Here is a 12030-nt window from a genome sequence, read left to right on the forward strand (position 1 = left end):
GAAGAATGTTGTGGGAAAAAAAATCACCCCAAAAGAAATTAGTGTTAGATTCATTCTGTTTCATCAGGATGAGCATGCAGTTGTAAGTTTGTTAAGTGGAAGACATAAAACACAGCTTTTGTAACGTGTCTTTCTTTTCCAACTAAAGACTCAAAACTTCCCTCCCCCCACCCGCACCCCAATGTTTGCTGTAAAATTCTGGTCCCCTGTTTAAATGGATTGATTTTCAGTGGCCCTTTTCTAGGTATGGCATCCTCAAATAACCAGGAGCTCAGTTCTATTTATTAAGCATCGATAGCACGCCTAGCACCACACTCCCCGTATTTTATCATCTGGACCAGTTTCCAACCCTGCACGGCTGCAAATTAAGAAACTCCCAGTCAGCATGGAACATATGCCTCAGGCAGACAGGGCTTTCCTTAGTACAGCCGTGTGTTTTTCTTTCCTGGCTTTCCAACTGGCCCCCTTCAGCCCAAGTTTACCTCTTTCTTGTACAATCTTACTGAAAGCTACAAGAAGTAGTCACTGGTACAACACCCTAAATTGTTTCCCATCTTTCACCCTAAAACTCCTTAGTCATGCCGTCTGTCTCCCAAGATACAACAGGTAACAATTTAGCTCTCTGTTCTGCACCCACTAAACGAGCATTATGATCCCCGACGGGGGACCCTGGACTCTGTGCTGCCCCCCCCACCCCCGCCTACCCCCAGTACCCAGCCAGCTCCACATTTTCCAGTCTGTGACATGTCACTCCACTTCCAAGCACCAAGTTCTGTGCTACTAGTCAGGGTTCTCAGTGGCAGGCAACAGCACTAAACTGTGGTCAATAGACGCGGGAAAGAAATTTTTGGAAAGGAAGTTGAGTCACCCACATATTTATCAGATGCCTGTAGAACCCGCCTCAGAAATCAGGGAGGAACAAGATGGGCCAGACCACAGCCAAAATCATACCACAGAGGCAATCAGGTGAGGACGTTGCCCGTGCTGGTAGAACTTGGCCCCAGCTCAGCCCACCACTGTCTCAGGGTTCAACACCGAGGCCTCCACGGGACTCCTGCCACTGCAGGAGGTCACAGCTCTGGGCGCTGCTGCTCACCACTCAGCGCTTCTTCCTGAGATACCGATGAACATGACATGCTGGTGGAACAAGAGGGTGGCCCGGTTACTCCCAGAAGCTCAGTAACAGAGAACTGTGTCCAACTAACCAGGCTGTGATTCAAAGATTGTGGCAGTTGCATCTAATTGTCTGAGTCTAGTCCTGTGCCTGCTTTTAGCTCAAAGGGAAGCCACCAAAACGAGACTGTGCCTTCAGCTTCATTAGTGGGAGGTGGGCTTTGTCTCCCCCCATGAATTATAAAGTGGGGATTTCCCCACCCATAGGATAGAGTTTCAAATGCAAATTAGCACCCCCCCCCAAAAAAAAAAAAAAGAACTATTTTCTGTGTCATCAAATCTTACAAACAATCCTGCAAGGCACGTTGCATTAACCCCATTTCATAGATGCAGAAACTGAGACTCAGAAAGTGAGAGCACTTTGTTCTAGGTCAAGAGCTACTAAGTGCAAAGCCAAGAGTGTGACTCCAGGGCCCTCAGCCTTTGTAGTACTCAGAGCAACCTCCTGAAGGACTTCTCTGCCTTCCTGCAGTCTGAATAACAAGTAAGCCCCTCTGCTGGCCTGATGCCAACCTCTGCTGGGTGTGTCCCTCCTGCGGTCTTCATTCAGCATGGCCTGCGTCACTTGGTTAGTGTCCTGGGCTTGGGCCCCCACTGAGCTCCAAGTCCACGAAAATAGGGACAGTGAATTGCACCCTTACAGCTCTCCAGCACCCCGTGTCTTAAAAACCTACGTATTGATCGGCAGTGCTGATGAATGGGCTGGTTGGCTCACCTGATGGATACAATCCTTCTGAAATTCTCATTCCTGAACTAGCTCTCTGTGGCTTGCAGTTATTTTAGTTTCCCTCCTTCGCCCATGGAAATAATAACAAGGCAGCAATATGTTCTACCATGTTTGAGATAAAATGCATTATAATATTTTATGTAAGAAAAAACCCTGTTAACTTCAAGGACTTATTATGGGTTTCCATCACTCACGTATAACATGGTTTTTAACACATAGACACTTAAGGATTAAGTGTCCTGATTCTGCAAGTGCCACCTTTGGATTGAAGCAATGCAGAATAAAGCTCCCTTCTGGTGTGATAGCCAGTCTGTTCATGTGTACGAGTTCACCCCAGTCACAATGGTCCACCCCTCCATCTGTATATTAGCTTCATCTCTGAGCCTTGTGTGCACCCTGGGGGCCAGGAGAGGACGTGGCCTTGGAGTCAGACTGGATGTTGAACTGTTATTCTGATGCTCACCAGCGGTACGACTTGTGAAAGTGTCTTGAACTCTCTGGCCCTCCCGTCCCTCTGTTAGGATTGTTTGAGGATTAAATGAAATCATCAGTAAAGCACATGGCACCTAGTAGGCGCTCTGTCCACGGGGCTGTAATTGTTGCTACTAGTCTAGTTCTGGTTCTGGTCGAGACTCTGCCTGGCACAGTAACCGTTTCATCCGTGATGTCCCTGGGGTGGCTGTTCATCAACATAGCAGGGCTATTGATATCATGATCACTAGTAATTGTTAATAACCACAAAAATGATGACACACAAACAGCTTCTCAAGACAGATCTGCAGCAGTCAGCTGCCAGCTGCCAGAACAAACAGGCTCTGTAGCATCGGCCTTTGGGGATCCCACTCACTTGGAAAAATAGGACTCAAGAAAGAAGCCCCTGCCCCACACATGCAGGGATGTGCTGTCATCCCAACCTCCCTTTCCAGTCCTGTGAGGAACACGCACACTCGGTAGAAAAGCATCTCCCTGGACCACAGCCTTGATCACTGGCCATGGATGGAGAACGTCAGCTTTCTCGGGAGGGTACAAATAACCAAAGGATTGAAGGGATTCTGAGGAGGGGAGAGAGAGCTGCGGTGGGTGCAGCCCTTGCCCAGCCTGTCTGCGCCATCTTCTCCAAGGATACTACCCCTGATATATATATATATAATGCAGCACAAGAACAAAGCCTCAGGGATATATATATATATATATATATATATATATATATATATATATATATATATATATCTCAATCTTGACAGTGGCTCCATTTCAGCCATAAAGGGAGACAGGGAAGAGTCCATGCAAATAGGACTTTTTGTGGTAGGTCAAGGGGTAGTATATCCTAGAGTCACACTGCTGCTACCAGCTCGCCAACCATGGGCAAGTCCCACAACCCCTAAGCCACTATCTCCTCACTGGTAAAAGCTAAAAGGAGGGTGCCCCCATCCCACGCGGTTGTTGGAAGGATTAAATGAGATGTCACACATATAGTGCGCAACAACATGCATGGTGCTGAGTACGTGCTCAGTAAACATTCCTCTAGAAAGGAAAGGCAAGTCAGAATGAAACCTGCCTCCTGCAGTCACCAGGGATCAGGAACTCTGGGTGTTTGCACAGGAGAGCAAAGAATGGGCTGAGTGGGGGGGAAACACCACCCTTCTGGCCTCCACCTGCCTTCCGAATGCATTTGGACCTTAATTTCCCTGACTTTTTTCCTTGTAGCTGAATCGGAGTGATAGTGACAGCTCCACGCTGTCCAAGAAGCCACCTTTTGTGCGGAACTCCTTGGAGCGACGCAGCGTCCGGGTGAAACGGGTAAGACCATCCGCTCAAAACCGTTTGAACATGGGCTCTGCCCTTGTTTCCCCAAACACATCCCCTGACTTCTGACTGTTCCTCCTCAGCCACTGGATTTAAGAAAGCCATTCTTGCGATTGTGCTGGTGTTTGAGAATGGACATTTGTGAACTATAAGGCCTTTGTAGGCCCCGGGGAAGGTGCCAGAGTGTAAATGTAACATTATCATCATAACGTATACGTTAGATCAGGAATGTGGCTTCCTGGGTAGAAATCCCTGTCGCTAAGAACTAACCAACCCAAGACGTTGCGGTCACCGATTCCCATAAGACTGCTCAGTGTGGTGTCCAGCGGGCTGTGTGGTTAAAGGTTCTGACAGCCCTCCGTGACGGCATAGACGCCAGGCACTTCCAGCACCAACCAGAAGCAGGGAGGCATGGGTGGGCGTCTCTCAGTGCAGTTGGAAATGCCCAGAAGAGGCCACAGCTGTCCCTGGAGGGAAATCTCACTTTTCCTTATGGAGACTTGGCTGAGGGATGCGGGTGGGGTGGCGTTAGGCAAAGGACTGACTCCTGATCGGGACTTTTAGCAGCCATGCTACTGGAGAGGCAGAGCGGCCCTCCCCTCTTTGTGCTTGGAACACAGACTTTACAGCTCTTCTGGTGAGTTTGCAGAACTGGAAGAAACCAAAAGCCAGAATGTCAGAAAGAGGTAGACAAAGGGAAAGGGAAAGGAGAGCGTGCTGACGGCCCCGAGCAGGGAAAGGTCTGCGTGTCTCTCCAGAAAGAACTAGAGTGAGCAGGAGAAAGCAGTGCAGACGAGGGTGCTGGCTGCGGGACAGTGTGGACAGGCGTCAGGTGGCGGGGACGGCCGACTGCCCACCCTGGGTCTCCTACCCCTTCCCTGTCTCCTGTGGCTGCACAGTCTCCTGGGGAGCTTTGGGTGATGCACCCTCCAAGGCCACATTCCAAGACCGTTGAATTCAGCAGCTGGGGTGGGGCCCTGGAAACTGCATTTTTAACAAGGTCCTCAGAGGATTCTGGGTCCATTCCAGGAGAAATGCCACTGCAGAAGTTCCCCCTTCCTCACCTCCTCTTCCTCGTAGCCAAGGGGATGACTTCCTCAGGAGCCTTTGGTGGTGGGTCTGAGCCCACACTTCTGGGGGGCCAAACTACACCCTGGGGAACAGGAGAGTCCAGAGTCTGGGCCAGGGCCCTGGACGCTGCCCTGAGCTGTGCCTCCGTCTGCTGTGGGTAGGTTTCTAAGACTGGACATCAGTCAGTGCAAAGCAAAAGAATCCACTTCTTCTTGCTCTGAGAACTGGAGCCACATAGATCCTCAACAGGGTTTCCTGACCCTGTTCATTTATGAGCACAGACCAGATAATGGCCACCCAACGAGCCTTCTAGAATTTCTGCACTGAGCTGTTTCCTGTTCCCGAAAGTATACAGGTCAGCCTTAAGTGAGGAAGTTCAGAGGAGCATTTTACGGACCATGTCACAAATCCCTTCACTGGTCATTGTATTTGTTTTCTGTTGCCGCATCACGAGGTACCATCAGCTTAGCTTAACATCATACAAATTCATTATCTCACAGTGTCCATGGGTCAGGAGTTCAGGCACAGGTTAGCTGGAGCCTCTGCTCAGACTGAAATCTAAGAATCGACTGACTGCATCCTCCTCTGGAATTTTAGATTCCCTTCCTGGCTCCCTCAAGGCCTTGGCAGGATTCATTCCCTTGTGTTTTCTTGCTAGCTGCAGGCCGGGGGCTATTCCCAACTCCTACAGGTCACTCCCAGGGCCTGGCCACAACATACATTGCTCCAAGGCCGGCAGGAGATCTCTCTCCAGGAACAGCCCAGTTCATCTTTTAAGGGGTCCCCTGATTATGTCAGGCCCACCTGGGATAATCTCCGTTTTTATTAACGCAGAGTCACCTGATTAGTTACCTAATCATGGGAGTGATATCCCATCGTATTCAGAGGTCCCACCCACACTGAAGGGGAGAGCATTGTACAGGTGTGTGGGTTAGGGGGTGGGAATCCTAGGGGCCGGCTTAGAATTCAGTCTCCCACCGTCACTGAGCTGCTCTTTTTTAACCATGGCTGGGTTTTGGTAGGAGAAGAATAGTTAATGGTTCTATTACTCAGGACTTTTACATGCAGGTAACTGAAGAACTCACACACAGCTTGAAAATGAAAGGGAGACTTCACTGGCTCATTTAACGGGAAACTCCAGGATGTTGGACTAGTTTCAGGCATGGATTGATCCAGGACTTGAAAGAATGTCCTCAAGCCTCAGTCCCCCTCCCATGGCGCGGCTCCCTCCAGATAGCTTACCTCTTAAACAAAGCCACCCCGTGTGATGATAAAGGTTTATATATTGCCAGCTTAACAACCTCTGTGTAAAGATACTGCTTTTTGTTCCAAGGAGCTCAGCAAAAGTCCCAGAATTGAGTATTACTGGCTGGCTTTCAATGACATACTCACCCCCAAAGCAGCCACTGCAGCTCTGATCGGCCACGTTCGGGTGGCATTCCCATCCCACACGGGTTGAGCATGGAGGAGGAGAGGATCCCCAGGGGAAGATGAGGGTGCTTTACTATAGGCCTGGGGAAGTCGAGGCTGGCCAAGCAGAAGCAACAGATGTCCATTACAGGAATACCACGTCAGGAAGACTAGGCTTCTGCTCTCAAAGGGAAGCAGATCTGCATGGAGGAAACAGCTGGAAAGCAGGACAGACACAGGAATGCACCGGCTGAGTGTGAATGTTGAGCGCACTGAGAGTGGGGAACCGGGCATGTGTGGGGAGTGAGTGGGTCGGGTCTGGAGCCAGCTGCCTGGGCTGGACTCTCAGCTTTCCCACTGATGACATGTGTGACTTAGCCCCTGGGAGCCTCACCTGTGCAATGTCGACAGAGGAGCCCTCAGAGGGTGGAGAAAAGGACCGGAGGTAGTGGGAGTAAAGCACTAGCACTGTGCCTGGGACCTGAAAATGCTCAAAACACATGAGCTGTAGAAGTGGGGAAAATCAAGACAGGTCGCGGGAGGCGTGGAGGTGGGTATTTGAGGTTCAAAGATGAATGGAGGCAGGTATCTGAGGTTCAGAGGAGGGGTCATGTGGCCTCACTGGTCCCGGCCCAGTAGGAAGCAGTCAACACCATCTCCGCCCCGCAGCCTTCATCCTTCAGATCGCTGCGCAACGAGCACCTGATGCGCACCTCGCTGGACCTCGAGTTAGACCTGCAGGCCACCAGGACCTGGCACAGCCAGCTGACTCAGGAGATCTCGGTGCTGAAGGAGCTCAAGGAGCAGCTGGAACAAGCCAAGAGCCACGGGGCGAAGGAGCTGCCGCAGTGGGTGCGGGAGGATGAGCGCTTCCGCCTGCTGCTGAGGATGCTAGAGAAGCGGGTAAGTGCCGCTCGCCAAAGGCGAGGGGGGGCGGCGCCCGGCTGCAAAGGAGACAGGCCCGAGCTCTGAATGGGTCCCACAGTCCTGAGCCCCACGGACAGTGTGGGTCCCTCGTTCCCATCCGCAAAGGGATTCTTTGGCTGACCCATTCCTGGAGGCCCTAAGGATTGTCCACAACCTCATGGCTTTGCCGGCTTTGCCCTACAGATGGACCAAGCAGAGCACAAGGGTGAGCTTCAGACAGACAAGATGATGAGGGCGGCCGCCAAGGACGTGCACAGGCTCCGAGGCCAGAGCTGTAAGGAGCCACCAGAAGTGCAGTCTTTCAGGTGAGTGAGCGAGCGGCCAGCTGCCCACCTGCCCTCCTTTCCCTTTCACACCAGCCTATCCAGCCGCAGACTTCTTTCTCCACCTCACTGCTCTCTTCTCTAGCAGAGCAGCGGCACTGTCTGTATCAGCTGTCCATCCTCTGCCACGGGGTCCCTGGTGGGCTGTGCGCTCTGCAGTACTTTTCCTCGGCTGTCTTGCTCAGTCCCCGCACAACTCGAGCTAATTTGTCAGATCCTCTTGTTTAATGAACGAGCCACCTGCCCTGGCCTCTCCTCCTAGCATTTCATCACCAGTAATTGTGGAGGATTGGCTGAATGATAAATAAGCTGGAGGTGATGGATGCCTGCCGGGGGGGGCCCCCCTGGCTCTGCCTGCTTCCTGCCAGGATCTCAGGGAGGCACATTCTTGCTGTGCTGGACCCAGGCGTTTCACAGCAGGGCCCCCAGCCCCAGTGATCTGGGCCTCCCATCCACAGAGGGCCTTGTGTTTAGACTCGTGATGTCCTCTCAGAGAAGACTAACAAACATGCCTTTGTGGTACATAAACATTTAAAATATACTGTAATTTATATAACCATGTTTGGACATCTTCTAATTTTCAGCCAGTTAGGAATCTAAAACAAACAAACACTACAAGTAGCCCAAAGGTCCTTTTAAACTCAGAGAGGTCCCTGATTTGAACTAAAAGTCACTGACCCTGCTAATGCCCCCTAAAGCACTGGTTCTAAACCGTGGATAATTTGCCCCCCAGGGACATTTGGCAGTGTCTGGGGACATTGTTGGTTGTCACAACTAGAAGAAAGGGTGGGGAAGCTGCAACTGGCATGTAGTGAGCAGAGGCCAGGGCTGCTGCATGTCCTGAATGCATAGGACAGCCCGCACAGCAACGAATGGTCCTGCCCATGCTGGCTGCCAGGTGAGGCTGGAAACTCCTGCACTAAAGGCATGGCCTCTTTCACAGGGAGAAGATGGCATTTTTCACCCGGCCTCGGATGAATATCCCAACCCTCTCTGCAGATGACGTCTAACGCCAGAAAAGTATTTCCTTTGTTCTCATGACCACGCTGTGAACATAGACTGTGGCTAAAGTTATTTATGTGGTGTTATATGAAGGTATTGAGTCACAAGTCCTCTAGCGCTCCTGTTGGTTGGAAGATGAACAGATTTTTTAGTTTGGGTTCTATTATTATTAAAAAAACAAAAAACCAGCATTAAAATGACAAGATTGTATAGTTTGTATATTTAGGAATGTATTTTTGAGAAAGAAAATTTAAATGAACTAAAGCAGTGTTAAGTCGCTGCTCTTCTTAAAGTTGTTTAGATTTTTCTTTTTTTGTTCTTTTTTTGTACAGCTCTACCTTCTAGAGGTTTCACTGCAATAAGTAAGTAATGTTTGGGGGACGGTAATCCTAAAAGGACGTCCTCCAGGCATCACAGCACAGCTGACCTTTCCTACTTAACATATTTTGTACAATATTTTAAAAATGCACAGGAACTGTTTGGGGGATTCTGGGGTGCATCCGTGAGTCTTCTTTGAGCTGTGATGTGTTTTTCTGTGGCCGCCTGATGTGGAGTGGGCAGTGCGGAGCTGGCAACGGGCCTGCCCACACCGGTCTCAGATGCCCCGTGAAGCCACTGAAGTGAATGAGGGAGGGCTGCGGAGAATTCCTTTCCGTTTTATCTCCATCAATAAAGTGGCCTTTCTGAACGAATTTCCTCTCTCTTTTTCTCCCCAACCCCTCCCGTCATCTGTTTCTCAGATTGTTGACTCTTCCCCTTCCCAAGCATTTCCTTCCCACCCATCCCCAGCCCAGTCCAGGTGATGTTTTGTTTGGTTTTGTTTGGTTTTAGGTTTTTGCCCACCGTTCCACTCATTAAATGAAAATGGCTGCTCACCTGGGACTATTGCAGACAATTAGAAGCCCACCTTTCACAAACAAGTGGCAAAATCTCTTCCTCCTTCCTTTCTCTGACATCGTCCAGTGCAACTTTCCTCAAAGTCTGTTGCCCCACCTGCCACATCAGAATCACTTGGGGCAGCTTGTTAAAAATACAGACTCCTGGGCCCTCCCCTGACCAGGATGGGCCCAGAGACCTGCTTTTATCCATGCTCCCACTGTCAGTCTTAGGCGCACTGCAGTTTTTGAGGGACCAACTAGTATAATGTGAATGAAACCCAGATAGAGATGGAAGCGTTCTATTAGAGAGTCACACAGGGGACACTGACATGTGGGCACTGGAGGCCACTGGGGGAGGCATGGTGGAGGAAGTGGAGCTTCCTTCCCTTGGCTGTGGAGACTCTCCCCCACCTCCCCACTACATTGCTTACCTGGCTGTTTCTCCTTATGTAGAAGGAACCTACAATGGCATTGAATCCACCATTATTCCCCACATGGCTTCCAGGGCTTTCGATAGCCAGGCCTCCCTCCAACTCTCCAGTCCAATTTCTCACCACCAGCTGGGACTTCCTCTTTCCCCAGGGTGTCACTTCTCTGAACACACCGGTGTCCAGTGCGCTCTCTCTCCTTTGTGAAATTCCATCCCACACGTTGAGGATTGGCTTTGCGTTTTCTTCAAATGAATATCAATGTCCCCAATCAGTTGCAGCATGCCCAAGAGCTAAAGTATTGTGTCTTGTGCTGCTCTTGTGCACCCTAATACCTGCACAGCTCAGAGCTTTGAGACACCTGCTGTCCTTGCTGACCTTGCCCTTCTGTTAAGGGCACTGGCAGCAGCGATGGAGCTGATGACCCAAACTGGGCAGTCAGAGTGACCCATCCCATTGGCTACCACGGATACATGTGGGATCCCGGCTGGGCCAGTCAGAGCCGTTCCCCTGCATTTTCTACCTGAAGGTTAAAGACTGGATTTTCTCTTCCAAAAGCCACCTGGAGCCATGGTTCCAGCTTCTGGGGCCAACCCAGCAGAGAGAAGCATATAAGTAGTGGGCAAAGAAGGGGTGACCTTGGGGTCAGCTGCATCCTCGCTCTATTTGTAAACTGGGGTGAACCGTGTCAAGAGTGCTCAACAAAACGGGAAGGAAGTTCTTGCGACGGGATTTTTTCACTCAGTCACACCTTTATCCGTGTTCAGCTTTCCCAGCAAGGGTCAGCCCCTCACAACTCCGGAGCAGCAGCTTCTGTGAAGGCGAGCTCTAAACGGCCTCCTTGTGTATGGGAAAGGCTACATAGAGCAAATCCTCCTGCCTGAGAAGTGTGTTTCGGTGTCACTTCAGCTGACGGAGCATTTGAGGGGAGAGCCAGACCCCCTCTTCAGAAGAAGAGGGCCCTCTGTCTACCATGGCATTGAATTCTCTAGAAACAGTCACTGGCCAACTACCAGAGTATCCGTTGTCATTTGCCTGGCAAGGAATTTAGGAATAAATAAACAGCCACTCATAAGCATGTACACGTTCTCCAGAATCTTCAGGAAACAGGAACTTAGAAATGTGAAATGACCTGCCCAAGGTCACTCAGCTAATAAGTGGCCAGAGCTAGAATGCACCTCCTGTCTTCAGATTCCAAAGTCTGTATTACCTTTCAGCTCTAGTTTCTGTTTCTGTTTCATAGCAATGTGGTCACATGAGGCCCTACTTGAAGGGACTTTGAACATGTGGTTTTCAGGAATGAAGTCTGAAGTCCTCTGGTTTCTCATGGAGGTATAAAGAAAGGGGGTGACTAGGATACTGGCCTGAGAAAAGACACTCAGCAAACCTCACTGGGTCTGATGGTCCTGTTCATAAAACCCGTGGTTGCCTTTTGACTACAAATCTTTTGCAATATGCACACTGGCTATCGTTTTGCTTCCTGCTTCTAAGAAGGCTAACAAGTGAGGTTTGTCCAGTTCACTGCTAATCAGACTCCAGCCATGCTCATCTTCTTCTTCCTTCCCACCACAGAGCCTTTGCAATTCTGGTTCCTTTTGCCTGGCATGCTCTTCCACTGTGTCTTCATCCCGTCTTCATATGGCCCTCTCTTTATCACGATTCAGATCTCTGCTCAAGCCTCACCTGCTTGGAGAGCCCTTTTGACCCTGACGTTAGGCCTGCCCATGCCCTTACCCTCCCACAGGTCGCTCTGGCAGGCACGGCAACCTGATTTATTGGCTTCAGAGCACTGTACCCTCGTCTGTCTCTTCCCTCTAGAATGTAAGACCTTAAAGAGCGACCTTGTTTGCCCTGTTTTCTGTTGGACTTAACAAAGAATAGGTACTTAATAAATATTTGTGGGATGAATGAATGAGATTAAATGTTTGCCCCAGAGATGAGTTTAGTCCCTTCTCTGTAATTACCAATCAGGAAAAGGGTTCTGGGTGGGACGGGAATACCTTTTTTGCCAGTCTCTCCACCACTGCCCACACCTAATACCCCTCCTGTTTTCAAATAAATTTAGTTCCTGCCTCATGCAATTTACTACCTCTCTGCCTAGCAGCCTTCTATTCTTTCAGTTAAGAAATAGTTTTTGAGTAATGCGCTGTGACAAGCTCCACTCTAGAAGGGTCTTCCAAGCCAAGCTATAAGCATCCCGGCATAGAGAAGACATTTTAAGGGATCTGTGGGCCTGGAAACAGTAGGGGAATCCATTTCCTGATCCTGACTTTTTGTATATCAGT

At 50.0% G+C, this 12030-nt stretch overlaps 1 protein-coding gene across 1 annotated transcript in view; it reads left to right on the forward strand.

Annotated features, from left to right (window-relative positions):
- The window catches only part of WWC1 (WW and C2 domain containing 1), a 124502-nt gene extending 115371 nt beyond the window's left edge, over positions 1 to 9131 (forward strand). Inside the window, exons 20-23 of the mRNA XM_074313878.1 lie at positions 3608 to 3700; positions 6857 to 7090; positions 7298 to 7419; positions 8381 to 9131. Coding sequence (XP_074169979.1) covers positions 3608 to 3700; positions 6857 to 7090; positions 7298 to 7419; positions 8381 to 8447 — 516 coding nt within the window. The 3' untranslated portion in view covers positions 8448 to 9131. The remainder of the gene's footprint in view (positions 1 to 3607; positions 3701 to 6856; positions 7091 to 7297; positions 7420 to 8380) is intronic.
- Positions 9132 to 12030: the final 2899 nt, after the last annotated feature.

This window comes from Rhinolophus sinicus, linkage group LG10 (assembly GCF_036562045.2).
Source record: "Rhinolophus sinicus isolate RSC01 linkage group LG10, ASM3656204v1, whole genome shotgun sequence".
NCBI lineage: Eukaryota > Metazoa > Chordata > Mammalia > Chiroptera > Rhinolophidae > Rhinolophus > Rhinolophus sinicus.